The 19,256-nt window shown below is 38.4% G+C and overlaps 1 protein-coding gene across 2 annotated transcripts in view; it reads right to left on the bottom strand.

The window, feature by feature from the left end:
* The window catches only part of LOC144449796 (nuclear RNA export factor 1-like), a 102,365-nt gene that overhangs the window by 26,093 nt on the left and 57,016 nt on the right, over nt 1-19,256 (bottom strand). For both annotated transcript variants that reach the window (XM_078140374.1, XM_078140380.1), the window contains exons 11-12: nt 14,573-14,700; nt 12,822-12,882 (exon numbers count right to left, since the gene is read on the bottom strand). In XM_078140374.1, coding sequence (XP_077996500.1) covers nt 12,822-12,882; nt 14,573-14,700 — 189 coding nt within the window. The remainder of the gene's footprint in view (nt 1-12,821; nt 12,883-14,572; nt 14,701-19,256) is intronic.

Raw genomic sequence — 19,256 nt, 5'->3', positions numbered from 1 at the left:
AAACCAAGCACCAACAATGGGTGGTAACCTTCTCTTGCAGTGTATAAAAAACGTTCGTCTGGAGGGCTGGTCAGTAGTAGCATTTACCGGTGTCTGGTCCATAGACTAATCGATCGCATTTGCCATGGGCGGAAATGTATTGTATACCGATGCAGTGGCCTGACCAGAGAGGGAGTCAGGAAAACCACTGGCGACTTCCCGACTCTTGTGTGTTGGTTTAGGAAGTGGCTGGCTTATTCAACTGGCTATTGCCTCTCGAACTCACAGCCTGGCCCCGCTTTTGTCTGGACTTACAGTTGCATTTCTTATTCTGACCTTGACGTTTGTTTCCACTGGCTTGTGGTTGTTGTCTCATGGTTGGAACAGGAACAGATGCTTGAGGCATGGCAGTGGCCCAAAACTGAGGGGGTTTTGTGTTTTGGCTCCCTCTCAACCGTGACCGGTACCTGCTTAGCCATCAAGCTCAAAGGGTCTCCAAACAAAAATCTAGAGCTACTTGACTTACTAGCCGTAGCCTCTAGTTTCAGTTCAGGGGTGTACTTCGGTGCCAGTCACTCAATGAAGGTGTCATGTTCCAATAAAATGAGCGATGTCTGCTGACGTAATGATGAGTCTGTGAGATCAGTCATGCTTGTCGCTACTGAGTGAAAAAACGTACGTTCTTAGACAAAAATTCATCTAAGGACTGCACGGGGAAGCGACAAACCACATAGGATTTGAAGGAGGTATACTTTTCATCGACTATTAACCTAACTTCCTTTTCCAATGTGGGATACCTTTAGTCATGGTTCATGGTAAGACTATGCACATGGTAAGACTTCGACTTAGATTTGAACCATGGGAATCAACCCAGTGGGAGGGGATCCGTGTCGTTCACACCTGCCAATTTGCTCTTGATTTGTAGTTGTTGAGATGAGACTGAAACGGCCCAAGGAAGAGACGTGGCTGGGTAATAGGAAACTCGCAGCACTTCCACCAAATGACTGAAACATTTGTGATTCGGGCAGTTTGGTTGGAGCGTGCTGTTTACAGTCGCGAAACTGTTCGTAAATCCACGAAATTACCTCTTCATAGGCAACTTCATCACAAGCAGTCGGAGATGATGGGCTGGGACTAGTCACTCCAATCAAAATTTCAGAACGGGATTCAACATCGCTGATACCATTAGCATGAATTTCCAAAACATCCCTTGATGGACGTGGAGATGTGCCTCCTTCCTGAGCTAACCGATCAAACATTCGGGATGGTCATTATAAGGGTAGCGAGCACAATCACTGTGTTTCAACTCAGAAACAGCTGGATCAAGAGAGGGTGCCCTACCCCAAGCAGAAGACCTACTACGGGAATGGGATGGCCAAGAGGACATAGATTGAATGCCTGCTGCGACCCTCTAATTCCCTGGGGTGGGGACTCATTTGTCACTGGACCTGGTGTGGGGTTAGTGACAGGTGGAGTCCACCCTGATGAATGGTTTGTTGCCAGGCATTGGAGCACTGAGGAAGAAGGGTGCTGTCCCCTGTGGTAAATAGGGTACTGTTCCCTGTGGTAAACAGGCAGTGTTCACCGTCATCTGCGCATGAACCCCTGTATATTAGTTGCAATATTGAGAGTTTATCACAAGAAACTGGCTGTAAGGAACATAGGAGTGTCACCCAAGGGGAGAAAAATAGTCCAGGTTGCACTGCTGTTTCGGTCGGTTATAGAATTGATGGGTGTCTGGTGTACAGACTGACCAGTCATGTATGCTGCCGGCAGTAATGTACTGTGTACCGCTGCAGTGGTTTGACCATAACTAAGAGAGACGTTCCTGACCTCCATAGTGGGGATAAGTCCCGCTTCTCCCTGTGTGATCGTATCGATCAGGCAAACTAGTCCATAATTGGGCTGAGAACACCGAGGTAGGAAGTTTGGAACACGTCTATCGAACTGATAGATCGAGTTCCGAGGTACTCAAATCAACCAGTGTGGTGTGGTGACAACAACAGGCACTCCAGTTTAACTTTGAAAGGTAATAATATTGCCTTGAAAGAGAAGGTTTTGCTGAGAAAAAGAAGCGGACTTACCTTCACCATAGATACTTACTGAAGACGTGGAAGTTCGCTCTAGACGCTAGTGTAAAAATGTGTTGAAGCATGATGTCATTGGACTCACTACACAATGAAAACACATCCATTGACTGCCATGATCACATGAATGGTCTTGTTGACAAGATCTGCAGTCTACACAAAGATTGTGGCCATTCTAAACTAAAATGGGATGTACACAAGTTCCTAAGTGAGGTTGACACAATCTTGTGGAGGGAAAACCAAATGAAAAAAACTTGGCAATTACACAAGGGGAAGCAGAGGGACACCCAAAAGTAAGCCAAAAAGTGGGTAATTGTATGTACAGAATTTTGATAATTGAACGAGAAGATCAGAGTCAAGGACAAAGGTCAAACTCAAGTTTGACACTTGCTTATAGTCTCTATGTATTAATATTTTTGAGTTATGTGGTAAGTCATGATTGTTGACTACAAATATGGCTGTCATTGAGTAAAAAGAGTTATGAACAAAGTAATACATGTATATTTATCTGGTTCTGCATTATCTATAGACATGATCTAAAAGACATTAGCCACACATAATCGCTACAAAGTATCTGTGCATTATCTATAGACATGATCTAAAAGACATTAGCCACACATAATTGCTACAAAGTATCTGTGCATTATCTATAGACATGATCTAAAAGACATTAGCTACACACAATTGCTACAAATTGTTTGCAATATGTAAGTAATAGCTTAATTTTGATGGTCGACCCTGTTGGTCAAGGTAAAGGTCAACTTGAATAGAGTCTATGTATTGAAGTTTTTGGGTTATGTAGTAATATAGTGATTTTTTACTACAAATATGGCTGCCATTCAGTAAAGTTACATGAGCACCAAAAATAATGTTTGTGTATACTTCTTTCTTCAATATTACTTGTAAACATGATTTAAAAGAAATTTGTAAACACTACAATGTGTCTGTGATAGGCAGGAATTGGCTTGATTTTGATAATTGACCCTGAAGGTCAAGGTCAAGGTCTCAAAAGGTAGCTCACTTCAGACAATATGGGGTAGACACAGTGTGACTTGAATGGAGTCTCTATGTATTACAGTTTTGAGTTATGCAGTAAATAGTGATTTTTAACTACAGATATGGCCGCCATTTGGTCAAATTTGCATATATATCGCAAAACCAAGTAACATGCACATGTACCACATGATATGTAACCTATGTGCCAGGTATGAATGAAATAACATATTGCATGTCTGAGAAATGACGTATTACAGATGGACAAACACATGTATGCACACATGGAGCTCACTCTAACAGTATCTTCTTCAGGGGGCTAGTAATTAAAGTAGCACCTCATTAAAATTGTACTTTCTGCAAGGATACTCTCATATTTTGGAAATGTAGCCTTGTACACACTTTGTACAGTACACTCTGTAAACCAATCAAAGCCTTGTACACACTTTGTACAGTACACTCTGTAAACCAATCAAAGCCTTGTTCACACTTTGTACAGTACACTCTTTAACCAATCAAAGCCTTGTACACACTTTATACAGTACACTCAGTAACCAATCAAAGCCTTGCACACACTTTGTACAGTACACTCTTTAACCAATCAAAGCCTTGTACACACTTTGTACAGTACACTCAGTAACCAATCAAAGCCTTGTACACACTTTGTACAGTACACTCTTTAACCAATCAAAGCCTTGTACACACTTTGTACAGTACACTCAGTAACCAATCAAAGCCTTGTACACACTTTGTACAGTACACTCTTTAACCAATCAAAGCCTTGTACACACTTTGTACAGTACACTCAGTAACCAATCAAAGCCTTGTACACACTTTGTACAGTACACTCTTTAACCAATCAAAGCCTTGTACACTCTTTGTACAGTACACTCTTTAACCAATCAAAGCCTTGTTCACACTTTGTACAGTACACTCTTTAACCAATCAAAGCCTTGTACACACTTTGTACAGTACACTCTTTAACCAATCAAAGCCTTGTTCACACTTTGTACAGTACACTCTTTAACCAATCAAAGCCTTGTACACACTTTGTACAGTACACTCTGTAAACCAATCAAAGCCTTGTACACACTTTATACAGTACACTCTGTAAACCAATCAAAGCCTTGTACACACTTTATACAGTACACTCTGTAAACCAATCAAAGCCTTGTACACACTTTATACAGTACACTCTGTAAACCAATCAAAGCCTTGTACACACTTTATACAGTACACTCTGTAAACCAATCAAAGCCTTGTACACACTTTGTACAGTACACTCTTTAACCAATCAAAGCCTTGTACAAACTTTGTACAGTACACTCTTTAACCAATCAAAGCCTTGTACACACTTTGTACAGTACACTCTTTAACCAATCAAAGCCTTGTACACACTTTGTACAGTACACTCAGTAACCAATCAAAGCCTTGTACACACTTTGTACAGTACACTCTTTAACCAATCAAAGCCTTGTACACTCTTTGTACAGTACACTCTTTAACCAATCAAAGCCTTGTTCACACTTTGTACAGTACACTCTGTAAACCAATCAAAGCCTTGTACACTCTTTGTACAGTACACTCTTTAACCAATCAAAGCCTTGTACACACTTTGTACAGTACACTCTTTAACCAATCAAAGCCTTGTTCACACTTTGTACAGTACACTCTGTAAACCAATCAAAGCCTTGTACACACTTTGTACAGTACACTCTGTAAACCAATCAAAGCCTTGTACACACTTTATACAGTACACTCTGTAAACCAATCAAAGCCTTGTACACACTTTATACAGTACTCTGTAAACCAATCAAAGCCTTGTACACACTTTATACAGTACACTCTGTAAACCAATCAAAGCATTGTACACACTTTATACAGTACACTCTGTAAACCAATCAAAGCCTTGTACACACTTTGTACAGTACACTCTTTAACCAATCAAAGCCTTGTACACACTTTGTACAGTACACTCTTTAACCAATCAAAGCCTTGTACACACTTTGTACAGTACACTCTGTAAACCAATCAAAGCCTTGTACACACTTTGTACAGTACACTCTTTAACCAATCAAAGCCTTGTACACACTGTACAGTACACTCTGTAAACCAATCAAAGCCTTGTACACACTTTGTACAGTACACTCAGTAACCAATCAAAGCCTTGTACACACTTTGTACAGTATACTCTTTAACCAATCAAAGCCTTGTACACACTTTGTACAGTACACTCTGTAAACCAATCAAAGCCTTGTACACACTTTGTACAGTATACTCTTTAACCAATCAAAGCCTTGTACACACTTTGTACAGTACACTCTTTAACCAATCAAAGCCTTGTACACACTTTGTACAGTACACTTTGTAACAATTCAAAGCCTTGTACACACTTTGTACAGTACACTCTTTAACCAATCAAAGCCTTGTACACACTTGTACAGTACACTCTTTAACCAATCAAAGCCTTGTACACACTTTGTACAGTACACTCTTTAACCAATCAAAGCCTTGTACACACTTGTACAGTACACTCTTTAACCAATCAAAGCCTTGTACACACTTTATACAGTACACTCTTTAACCAATCAAAGCCTTGTACACACTTGTACAGTACACTCTTTAACCAATCAAAGCCTTGTACACACTTTGTACAGTACACTCAGTAACCAATCAAAGCCTTGTACATACTTTGTACAGTACACTCCTTAACCAATCAAAGCCTTGTACACACTTTGTAACCATTCAAAGCCTTGTACATGTACACACTTTGTAACAATTCAAAGCCTTGTACACACTTTGTACAGTACACTCTGTAAACCAATCAAAGCCTTGTACACACTTTGTAACCATTCAAAGCCTTGTACACACTTTGTACAGTACACTCTTTAACCATTCAAAGCATTGTACACACTTTGTACAGTACACTCTTTAACCAATCAAAGCCTTGTACACACTTTGTACAGTACACTCTTTAACCAATCAAAGCCTTGTACACACTTTGTACAGTACACTCTTTAACCAATCAAAGCCTTGTACACACTTTGTACAGTACACTTTGTAACCATTCAAAGCCTTGTACACACTTGTACAGTACACTCTTTAACCAATCAAAGCCTTGTACACACTTTGTACAGTACACTCTTTAACCAATCAAAGCCTTGTACACACTTTGTACAGTACACTTTGTAACCATTCAAAGCCTTGTACACACTTGTACAGTACACTCTTTAACCAATCAAAGCCTTGTACACACTTTGTACAGTACACTCTGTAAACCAATCAAAGCCTTGTACACACTTTGTACAGTACACTCTTTAACCAATCAAAGCCTTGTTCACACTTTGTACAGTACACTCTGTAAACCAATCAAAGCCTTGTACACACTTTGTACAGTACACTCTTTAACCAATCAAAGCCTTGTACACTCTTTAACCAATCAAAGCCTTGTACACACTTTATACAGTACACTCTGTAAACCAATCAAAGCCTTGTACACACTTTGTACAGTACACTCTGTAAACCAATCAAAGCCTTGTACACACTTTGTACAGTACACTCTTTAACCAATCAAAGCCTTGTACACACTTTGTACAGTACACTCTTTAACCAATCAAAGCCTTGTACACTCTTTAACCAATCAAAGCCTTGTATACACTTTATACAGTACACTCTGTAAACCAATCAAAGCCTTGTACACACTTTGTACAGTACACTCTGTAAACCAATCAAAGCCTTGTACACACTTTGTACAGTACACTCTTTAACCAATCAAAGCCTTGTACACTCTTTAACCAATCAAAGCCTTGTATACACTTTATACAGTACACTCTGTAAACCAATCAAAGCCTTGTACACACTTTGTACAGTACACTCTTTAACCAATCAAAGCCTTGTGCACTCTTTAACCAATCAAAGCCTTGTACACACTTTATACAGTACACTCTGTAAACCAATCAAAGCCCTGTACACACTTTGTACAGTACACTCTTTAACCAATCAAAGCCTTGTACACACTTTGTACAGTACACTATGTAAACCAATCAAAGCCTTGTACACACTTTGTACAGTACACTCTTTAACCAATCAAAGCCTTGTTCACACTTTGTACAGTACACTCTGTAAACCAATCAAAGCCTTGTACACACTTTGTACAGTACACTCTGTAAACCAATCAAAGCCTTGTTCACACTTTGTACAGTACACTCTTTAACCAATCAAAGCCTTGTACACACTTTGTACAGTACACTCTTTAACCAATCAAAGCCTTGTACACTCTTTAACCAATCAAAGCCTTGTACACACTTTATACAGTACACTCTGTAAACCAATCAAAGCCTTGTACACACTTTGTACAGTACACTCTTTAACCAATCAAAGCCTTGTACACACTTTGTACAGTACACTCTTTAACCAATCAAAGCCTTGTACACACTTTGTACAGTACACTTTGTAACCATTCAAAGCCTTGTACACACTTGTACAGTACACTCTTTAACCAATCAAAGCCTTGTACACACTTTGTACAGTACACTCTTTAACCAATCAAAGCCTTGTACACACTTTGTACAGTACACTTTGTAACCATTCAAAGCCTTGTACACACTTGTACAGTACACTCTTTAACCAATCAAAGCCTTGTACACACTTTGTACAGTACACTCTGTAAACCAATCAAAGCCTTGTACACACTTTGTACAGTACACTCTTTAACCAATCAAAGCCTTGTTCACACTTTGTACAGTACACTCTGTAAACCAATCAAAGCCTTGTACACACTTTGTACAGTACACTCTTTAACCAATCAAAGCCTTGTACACTCTTTAACCAATCAAAGCCTTGTACACACTTTATACAGTACACTCTGTAAACCAATCAAAGCCTTGTACACACTTTGTACAGTACACTCTGTAAACCAATCAAAGCCTTGTACACACTTTGTACAGTACACTCTTTAACCAATCAAAGCCTTGTACACACTTTGTACAGTACACTCTTTAACCAATCAAAGCCTTGTACACTCTTTAACCAATCAAAGCCTTGTATACACTTTATACAGTACACTCTGTAAACCAATCAAAGCCTTGTACACACTTTGTACAGTACACTCTGTAAACCAATCAAAGCCTTGTACACACTTTGTACAGTACACTCTTTAACCAATCAAAGCCTTGTACACTCTTTAACCAATCAAAGCCTTGTATACACTTTATACAGTACACTCTGTAAACCAATCAAAGCCTTGTACACACTTTGTACAGTACACTCTTTAACCAATCAAAGCCTTGTGCACTCTTTAACCAATCAAAGCCTTGTACACACTTTATACAGTACACTCTGTAAACCAATCAAAGCCTTGTACACACTTTGTACAGTACACTCTTTAACCAATCAAAGCCTTGTACACACTTTGTACAGTACACTATGTAAACCAATCAAAGCCTTGTACACACTTTGTACAGTACACTCTTTAACCAATCAAAGCCTTGTTCACACTTTGTACAGTACACTCTGTAAACCAATCAAAGCCTTGTACACACTTTGTACAGTACACTCTGTAAACCAATCAAAGCCTTGTTCACACTTTGTACAGTACACTCTTTAACCAATCAAAGCCTTGTACACACTTTGTACAGTACACTCTTTAACCAATCAAAGCCTTGTACACTCTTTAACCAATCAAAGCCTTGTACACACTTTATACAGTACACTCTGTAAACCAATCAAAGCCTTGTACACACTTTGTACAGTACACTCTTTAACCAATCAAAGCCTTGTGCACTCTTTAACCAATCAAAGCCTTGTACACACTTTATACAGTACACTCTGTAAACCAATCAAAGCCTTGTACACACTTTGTACAGTACACTCTTTAACCAATCAAAGCCTTGTGCACTCTTTAACCAATCAAAGCCTTGTACACACTTTATACAGTACACTCTGTAAACCAATCAAAGCCTTGTACACACTTTGTACAGTACACTTTTTAACCAATCAAAGCCTTGTACACACTTTGTACAGTACACTCTGTAAACCAATCAAAGCCTTGTTCGCACTTTGTACAGTACACTCTGTAAACCAATCAAAGCCTTGTACACACTTTGTACAGTACACTCTTTAACCAATCAAAGCCTTGTTCACACTTTGTACAGTACACGCTTTAACCAATCAAAGCCTTGTACACACTCTTTAACCAATCAAAGCCTTGTACACACTTTGTACAGTACACTCTTTAACCAATCAAAGCCTTGTACACATTTTGTACAGTACACTCTTTAACCAATCAAAGCCTTGTACACACTTTGTACAGTACACTATGTAAACCAATCAAAGCCTTGTACACACTTTGTACAGTACATTCTTTAACCAATCAAAGCCTTGTTCACACTTTGTACAGTACACTCTGTAAACCAATCAAAGCCTTGTACACACTTTGTACAGTACACTCTGTAAACCAATCAAAGCCTTGTTCACACTTTGTACAGTACACTCTTTAACCAATCAAAGCCTTGTACACACTTTGTACAGTACACTCTTTAACCAATCAAAGCCTTGTACACTCTTTAACCAATCAAAGCCTTGTACACACTTTATACAGTACACTCTGTAAACCAATCAAAGCCTTGTACACACTTTGTACAGTACACTCTTTAACCAATCAAAGCCTTGTACACACTTTGTACAGTACACTCTTTAACCAATCAAAGCCTTGTACACACTTTGTACAGTACACTTTGTAACCATTCAAAGCCTTGTACACACTTGTACAGTACACTCTTTAACCAATCAAAGCCTTGTACACACTTTGTACAGTACACTCTTTAACCAATCAAAGCCTTGTACACACTTTGTACAGTACACTTTGTAACCATTCAAAGCCTTGTACACACTTGTACAGTACACTCTTTAACCAATCAAAGCCTTGTACACACTTTGTACAGTACACTCTGTAAACCATCAAAGCCTTGTACACACTTTGTACAGTACACTCTTTAACCAATCAAAGCCTTGTTCACACTTTGTACAGTACACTCTGTAAACCAATCAAAGCCTTGTACACACTTTGTACAGTACACTCTTTAACCAATCAAAGCCTTGTACACTCTTTAACCAATCAAAGCCTTGTACACACTTTATACAGTACACTCTGTAAACCAATCAAAGCCTTGTACACACTTTGTACAGTACACTCTGTAAACCAATCAAAGCCTTGTACACACTTTGTACAGTACACTCTTTAACCAATCAAAGCCTTGTACACACTTTGTACAGTACACTCTTTAACCAATCAAAGCCTTGTACACTCTTTAACCAATCAAAGCCTTGTATACACTTTATACAGTACACTCTGTAAACCAATCAAAGCCTTGTACACACTTTGTACAGTACACTCTGTAAACCAATCAAAGCCTTGTACACACTTTGTACAGTACACTCTTTAACCAATCAAAGCCTTGTACACTCTTTAACCAATCAAAGCCTTGTATACACTTTATACAGTACACTCTGTAAACCAATCAAAGCCTTGTACACACTTTGTACAGTACACTCTTTAACCAATCAAAGCCTTGTGCACTCTTTAACCAATCAAAGCCTTGTACACACTTTATACAGTACACTCTGTAAACCAATCAAAGCCTTGTACACACTTTGTACAGTACACTCTTTAACCAATCAAAGCCTTGTACACACTTTGTACAGTACACTATGTAAACCAATCAAAGCCTTGTACACACTTTGTACAGTACACTCTTTAACCAATCAAAGCCTTGTTCACACTTTGTACAGTACACTCTGTAAACCAATCAAAGCCTTGTACACACTTTGTACAGTACACTCTGTAAACCAATCAAAGCCTTGTTCACACTTTGTACAGTACACTCTTTAACCAATCAAAGCCTTGTACACACTTTGTACAGTACACTCTTTAACCAATCAAAGCCTTGTACACTCTTTAACCAATCAAAGCCTTGTACACACTTTATACAGTACACTCTGTAAACCAATCAAAGCCTTGTACACACTTTGTACAGTACACTCTTTAACCAATCAAAGCCTTGTGCACTCTTTAACCAATCAAAGCCTTGTACACACTTTATACAGTACACTCTGTAAACCAATCAAAGCCTTGTACACACTTTGTACAGTACACTCTTTAACCAATCAAAGCCTTGTGCACTCTTTAACCAATCAAAGCCTTGTACACACTTTATACAGTACACTCTGTAAACCAATCAAAGCCTTGTACACACTTTGTACAGTACACTTTTTAACCAATCAAAGCCTTGTACACACTTTGTACAGTACACTCTGTAAACCAATCAAAGCCTTGTTCGCACTTTGTACAGTACACTCTGTAAACCAATCAAAGCCTTGTACACACTTTGTACAGTACACTCTTTAACCAATCAAAGCCTTGTTCACACTTTGTACAGTACACGCTTTAACCAATCAAAGCCTTGTACACACTCTTTAACCAATCAAAGCCTTGTACACACTTTGTACAGTACACTCTTTAACCAATCAAAGCCTTGTACACATTTTGTACAGTACACTCTTTAACCAATCAAAGCCTTGTACACACTTTGTACAGTACACTCTTTAACCAATCAAAGCCTTGTACACACTTTGTACAGTACACTTTGTAACCATTCAAAGCCTTGTACACACTTTGTACAGTACACTCTTTAACCAATCAAAGCCTTGTACACACTTTGTAACCATTCAAAGCCTTGTACACACTTGTACAGTACACTCTTTAACCAATCAAAGCCTTGTACACACTTTGTACAGTACACTCTTTAACCAATCAAAGCCTTGTACACACTTTGTACAGTACACTCTGTAAACCAATCAAAGCCTTGTACACACTTTATACAGTACACTCTGTAAACCAATCAAAGCCTTGTACACACTTTGTACAGTACACTCTGTAAACCAACCAAAGCCTTGTACACACTTTATACAGTACACTCTGTAAACCAATCAAAGTCTTGTACACACTTTGTACAGTACACTCTTTAACCAATCAAAGCCTTGTACACACTTTGTACAGTACACTCTTTAACCAATCAAAGCCTTGTACATACTTTGTACAGTACACTCTTTAACCAATCAAAGCCTTGTACACACTTTGTACAGTACACTCTGTAAACCAATCAAAGCCTTGTACACACTTTGTACAGTACACTCTTTAACCAATCAAAGCCTTGTTCACACTTTGTACAGTACACTCTGTAAACCAATCAAAGCCTTGTACACACTTTGTACAGTACACTCTTTAACCAATCAAAGCCTTGTTCACACTTTGTACAGTACACTCTGTAAACCAATCAAAGCCTTGTACACACTTTGTACAGTACACTCTGTAAACCAATCAAAGCCTTGTACACACTTTGTACAGTACACTCTGTAAACCAATCAAAGCCTTGTTCACACTTTGTACAGTACACTCTTTAACCAATCAAAGCCTTGTTCACACTTTGTACAGTACACTCTGTAAACCAATCAAAGCCTTGTACACACTTTGTACAGTACACTCTTTAACCAATCAAAGCCTTGTACACTCTTTAACCAATCAAAGCCTTGTTCACACTTTGTACAGTACACTCTTTAACCAATCAAAGCCTTGTTCACACTTTGTACAGTACACTCTTTAACCAATCAAAGTCTTGTTCACACTTAGCACTACACTCTAAAATGGTTAAATAAATAGGTGATAAAACCTAAGTACAAGTACATGTCTTTCATCAAAGAAATTACCTTCTCATGATAGGCATCTAGAAGCTTTTGCCTGTTACCAGAGTCATATACAGCATAATACCTGGGTGAAAGAAAAATAATTATGAAGGTGAACTACTATAAAAAGAAACGGAAATACGTTCAAAATGTTGCAAATTTGCGGAGAAAGAGAAAAAAAGAAGAATTTGGCAGAAACTGTCAACAAATAAGCCTTTCCAAAATTGCCATGTGGAAGTCTAGTTCCCGTCTGTGTACCTTGGGGGTATACATGGTATATGTTACTTGATTAACAAGTCATTGAGAATGACATAGTCCCCGCTATGATTGGGTTTTAAGGAATTATCACTACTCTGATCACGCAACAACACTTGTGAACCTAAATCAAACAGACTTAGATATGTTGTGTCTGCTTGTTGGACATGGAACATGCATACAACAATAAAGGATTGGTCGGGTATGGGGGATCATATCACCATGAAAATGGATATGCACATGTATGTCATAGAACACTGTCCTAAAACCAACTTTGAATGAGATCTGTTCAAGCATGTCTGAGTTATGGCTTTGGACATAGAAAAATCGCAAACAATATGGCTGCCAGGCTGCCATATTGGATCGTATCACAACAACAATGTATGGACATGTATGTCATAGAACACTGTCCTAATACCAACTTTGAATGAGATCTGTTCAAGCATGTCTGAGTTATGGCTTTGGACATGGAAAATTCGCAAACAAAATGGCTGCCAGGCAGCCATATTGGATCGTATCATGACGAAAATGGATATGCACATGTATGTCATAGAACACTGTCCTAATACCAACTTTGAATGAGATCTGTTCAAGCATGTCTGAGTTATGGCTTTAGACAGGGAAAATTTGCAAACAATGGCTGCTAGGCGGCCATATTGGATTGTATCATGAAACAAATTGACATGCATATGTATGCCATTGTATGTTGCCCCTGTGCCAAGTTTGAAAAAAATCAGTCCAGGCATCTCCAAGAAACGGCTGTGGATGGACGGATGAACGGATGGACGCACAGACACACGGACAAACGGAACCCAATCCATAAGTCCCCGTCCCGGACTTCGTCCGGCGGGGACTAATCATAGAGCACTGCTGCTTTCCCCAATGTCTGATCAATACCAAAAACATCCCCGATTTCCACTTCTACAGAATACCAAGGGACAAAACTGTTAAGAGACGGTACTACCGATATGAGGTAATGATTCCCCCAACTTGAGTGAGGACACTGTATTCTCAATTTCCTGTTTGCAGTCTAAAATGGCCTATTGATTAGAATGTCATTATCACACACTACAATTATACAGTATCATGCAAATCTGGAGTATTTGAACACTTTTGTAGTGTTGTCTATGTGGAAGAGTTACAGTTTTCTTCAACAAATAGGCCTTTCCAAAATTTGCCGTGGTGTTGCTCTACTTCCTGTCTGGGTGTACCTTGGGGTATACATAGTATATGTTACTCGGTTAATCATAGAGCACTGTGAGTGCTTCTTTTCTTGATGTCTAAACAATACGAAAAACATCCATGATTTCCACTTGTACAGAATACCATGGGACAAAGCTCTTAAGAAACAGTACTAGGAGCTGATGATACCCCCAATTTGAGCGAGGGCACTGTATTCTCAATTCCTGTTTGCAGTCTGCAATGGCCTATTGGATAACTTTATACCAAATTAAGATATTCCTACATGTTATGGCAAACTTGATCATGTAAATGATGTATTATGAAAGTATAGTACTTACTGTTCCAAGAATTTGAGAATCAACGTCTGCAAGGTTTCATTTACAAAGAAACTACCCTTTGTCTCTGGCAATTTGTTGTTGGGAGAATCAAGGTCAAATCCAATCATAGGAGGAAGTTCATGACCATCCTGACAAAGGAAACAAACAAGTCCAATTACTTAACATGTTTATTTTCCTCAAGTTCTGATGACACCCTAGCGCTGCACAACTTGGTAGACACTATGTCATTTCCCACAAGGTTTTCCCACAATTCCTTGCAGGAAATCCCAAAAATGGCAGAACATATGGAAGTATAGATAGTCAAAGTTGAACAAGCTACCAGGGTGTTATTTTATAAATGACTTCAGGGCTCGAAATTAACGCCAGCCCACTGGCCCAGGGCGTGTCAATGTCCACACTGGATGAGAAGATTTTGGAAAGAGCTGCCCCACTGGACTTCAAATTGTTACAAGCGACCTATCGGTCAGAATAGCTCCGCTGTTTTTTGTTTTTTGTTTTTTGTTTTATTTTGGTGACATGTAGAAGTGGTTCAGTTCTTCAGCTCTTTACTATGCAGTTTTGTTTTAGCGATGCAATAAAGTGGTTAGTGGTTTCATATGATGTCTCACTATAAAACACATTTTACACAGAAGTTGGTAATGTATTGTACTTTTATACCATAGTCACCATTTTATAACAAAAATCTACAGTTATGAAAAATTGCACAAAATCTCAGAAAAAAATGACTGGGTAATGCACACAAAAAAAAGAAAAAAAAAGAGGATTTTGAGGTTGGCTATAAATAATTCCAGTGTCTTACAGCTTTAACCCTGGAAAATTTTAATGATGAATGAAATAAACTAGGGATCTAAAATAATTTTGAGGCAATTTGAATTTCAATTTTCTAACAAATTTACCAAGTCAACAACATTGAACTTGTACTAGTTGTAGTAGATATATATATATAGGGAAGAAATGTATTAATCGCCATCTTAATTTCCGTACGGCGACAATCCCCAAGTACCCGAAAGAGAGTCATTCTCAGCCATTGACAGGGTTCGACACTGGAGTAAAAAAGTCACTATCCCACAGGACTAGTAAAATTGATAACGTAGTAGTCCTGCAAAAAATCTGGTGGTCCTATCTTTAAGTGCTTTCACTTGTTCACTTAGGCTCTTCATCTCTCTTAGTTTTTGCTCAACTTCTAATTCAATTTTCCAAACCCCATATTTATTTCAAACCCAGTGTTGTAATTGAACTGTCTATTTCTTTGTAGTTGTTTGTGCATCATCAACTCATTACTGTAATTTTATTCTCTTTTTTATGTTTTGGAGCTTCTTCTCTTTTTTTGTTGCTTTCTGTGAGTAGTTTGTCTTAATTGGGGGGGGGGGGGAGTAATAAGATGTTATGTGGTCTTATTTCTAGCTCATAACATTTCTGGTACACATTGATCTAACTATTGCATTTTTAAAAGACAAAAAATTACCTTCCCATGGAGCAAGTCTTTATAGTGTTGTCCTTAGTGCATATTAGAATGTATTTACAACATAAAAATAAATAAATTTGAAGGTTACCAGCAGTTACAGCAAAATTTTGTTACTAATTACATGTACAAGTCACTTCGTCTATTTTCGTGTCTATGTACTTCCGGGTTGACATAAACGTTAAACGTGATACAGTCGGCCCTATAATTACTAAGAAATGACAAAACCGTTCGCAAAATAAAGTTCAGGATTTTAATTTTTCAAACTGAATATCAATATCCACTACACATTCAATAACTGGTTTCGCGTATTTAGAAATGTGCCCCAAAACATGAACACGGAACACAGAACACGGAATCGTACCGTGTCAGTGTTACTAACTAAGTTAGCAGTTTCATTGTAGGCTGTAAGTTGTACCGGTAAAAAAACGATCATCACATCATGTAGGAAGTACAAAAACATAGAACACGTTGTTTTCTTGCTGAATAAACTCACTGAAATAACAACACGGTCAAATCGCGTCTTCGATTTTGACAGCCACCATTGTTATGATTGAGCTTCACTTACTTCCGTTGAACGTGGCCAGTACAGTGTAATACACAAATCATCGTACAACTAATTTTATTGGCTATAATATTAGCTACATTTGAAAGGTCTCACTTGATTGGCTCATCCTTCGCTATTCCCGTTTTCAAGAGACACCCCGCCAGAATAAAGTGCAACGTAGTACAGCAATGGCGCGAGATCGCCTGTTGGGCGACTTTCCCACCGGGTGTGCTTTTCGAAAACTACACAAACACATGCTTTTATGACACGGAATCATAGAAAATCTACCCCGTTTCCAAACTAATCGTAATTTTCCCTGGTAATTTTATCGCGAATAGACAACCGGAGTTGGTCAAAATAGCAAATTAAAAATCAAATGAATTTTACTATGACCGTGAATTCATCATATAGCCGGTGGTTTGAATTCTGAGCTCCCTACTAATATACCTATCACAGAAAGTTACTCGACTCGCGGGATAGCGGACCATGTACCAGCGTGTACGTGTATGTCGAACCCTTGCTATACGTTACAGCATAGACCCTCCTGGTTACAGTGGTAACACTCGTTCATGTTCGATTACCTTTCATAAAGAAAACACAACGAAATGGTTGAAGTGATCTTTTTTTAAATTTCTTTTCATCACAAAAACAAAATCTGTGTGATCAAAAGTGTTGTAAACTAAACCAGAAAGAATTATCGGACTGGCTAAACTTCCCGCTGAACTGGAGTAAGGTCCAACAATGTCCAAGCCTCGATCTTGTCTTGTCTTGTCCATTACTGTACAAAACGCCAGATGTGGCTATACACGTACAGTTCGTCATGCATCACACTTTCAATTTTTCCCTTATTCCACATTGAGATTGACTAGTGATTTAAAAACTGCCACATCTTTTGCTGCTTTTGTACTTGGTGGTAATGAGTTCCATAGAGGTATAGTACGTGGGTATAGTACGTGAGCAAATCGTCTCAAACTAGCGATACAACTTTCAAAATATAACTTGACATGTCTTCATTTGTTAGAGTTATACAATTCAAGACGGGTTTTCACTCGAAAGAAACAATTCTGTGAATAATGACATTCTGAACGCAGCGATTTCTCGTACGGCTGGCAACGACTTGCTTCCGGGTTAGTCCCTCGTACATCCGGGTACTTGAGATTGTCGCCGTACGGAACTACCACATCGGCAATTTTGACGCTGTAATTTTGCCACCAATATTGATCGTACAAAAACAAAACTCCATAAATGAACCACAAAGTACTTTCCCTTTCAAAATGTGGTAATTTTAGAAAGAGTATTATCGTTTTTATTGACGACTGACTCTGTCAAAAATCGTCCCATACACTTCAGTTCACAGGCATTCAAACTTGATCATGAGGGAGGTGCATATACTGGAATGAACCATTCTGTAGGAGGGGTGGATGGAGAATTGGATTTGAAGTTTACAACCCTTTTTCGAACAAATATTTGTCATTTGGGCGCACAATGCGTAGAATTAAGACTATAGCACATATTACATTGCTTGTTTGACGTCAATAGTGTCTTTTGAAAAGTTGCACTTTACCTAAAGTCTCGCGGAGTGATTTCCAATATGGCGTCGGTCATTATACTCATTAACATATTCATTTTTTTTTCAAATTTCAAAAAAAAAATCATAAAAAATAGAAGAGAAGACGTGCTGACTTGAAATTAACAAATCTAAGTAAGCTACCCTCTGTGCATCAACACACCAGATATCAAAGCAATCTGACTTAAAGTTTATGAGGAGTTGATGAAAATGTCATTTTGGGAAAAAAAATCATAAAAAATTGAAAATGGCACAGATCAACTTGGCATGAACAAATCTGAATAGCCTCCCCCCAGGGAACATGCACACCAAATATCGAAGAATTCCGACTGTCACTTTCGGAGTAGATAGTGAAGATATAAAAGTTTGACGGACACCTATGATTCACTCTACTCTCTATACCTCAATACCCACCTATACCTAAAGCTACGCTTTCAGCTTTCGCTGACAGCGGAGCTAAAAAGGCAGATTGAATTCCTCAAAAAACAATTGTTTTGACCAGTTTATAAATCAGTTGTTCCACCGAAGAAATGGTTGATTCCGTAATGGTAATGCATCTTTCATGACCCATGACCTTGGTAGATATTCATTGTTCATTGCGCATGTGCAATAAATGAAATTATCACAGCTTCATGCGGCATAGACCACAGGCACTTGTTTCCGAGAATGAATCAGAATACAATAGAATGTCCATAATATCGATAATATTGGCATGTATTAGCCAATTGTATATGAAAGGGGTAAAATAACACTTGTTTCTGTGATCATGCAAGTCCACAAGTTTGCGCGATATAGACAAGGTTTGCAACAGAACACAATTATGTGGGAGAATTGGAGCAAATACATTTTTTCTAACTACCTTGAATGAATGTGATTGGATATCGCTTTTCATAAACATCGATATCCAATCAATTCACAGAAGGTAGTTAGAAAATTTTTTATTTGCTCCAATTCTCCTACATGGTGTCAGAAATTGGTTGATATCTTTGGAAGGCATGGTCCGATTGTAACAACAACACAATTTATCAGAAGTTTATTAAATTTGGGAACTAGGAAGTGATGGAAGGTAAAATTTTCATAATGTTTGCTGAGTAAAATGACTGGTTGA

Source organism: Glandiceps talaboti, chromosome 2, assembly GCF_964340395.1.
Source record: "Glandiceps talaboti chromosome 2, keGlaTala1.1, whole genome shotgun sequence".
In the NCBI taxonomy this organism is placed as follows: Eukaryota; Metazoa; Hemichordata; class Enteropneusta; family Spengelidae; genus Glandiceps; species Glandiceps talaboti.
This window is presented reverse-complemented; position numbering and strand designations above follow the sequence as displayed.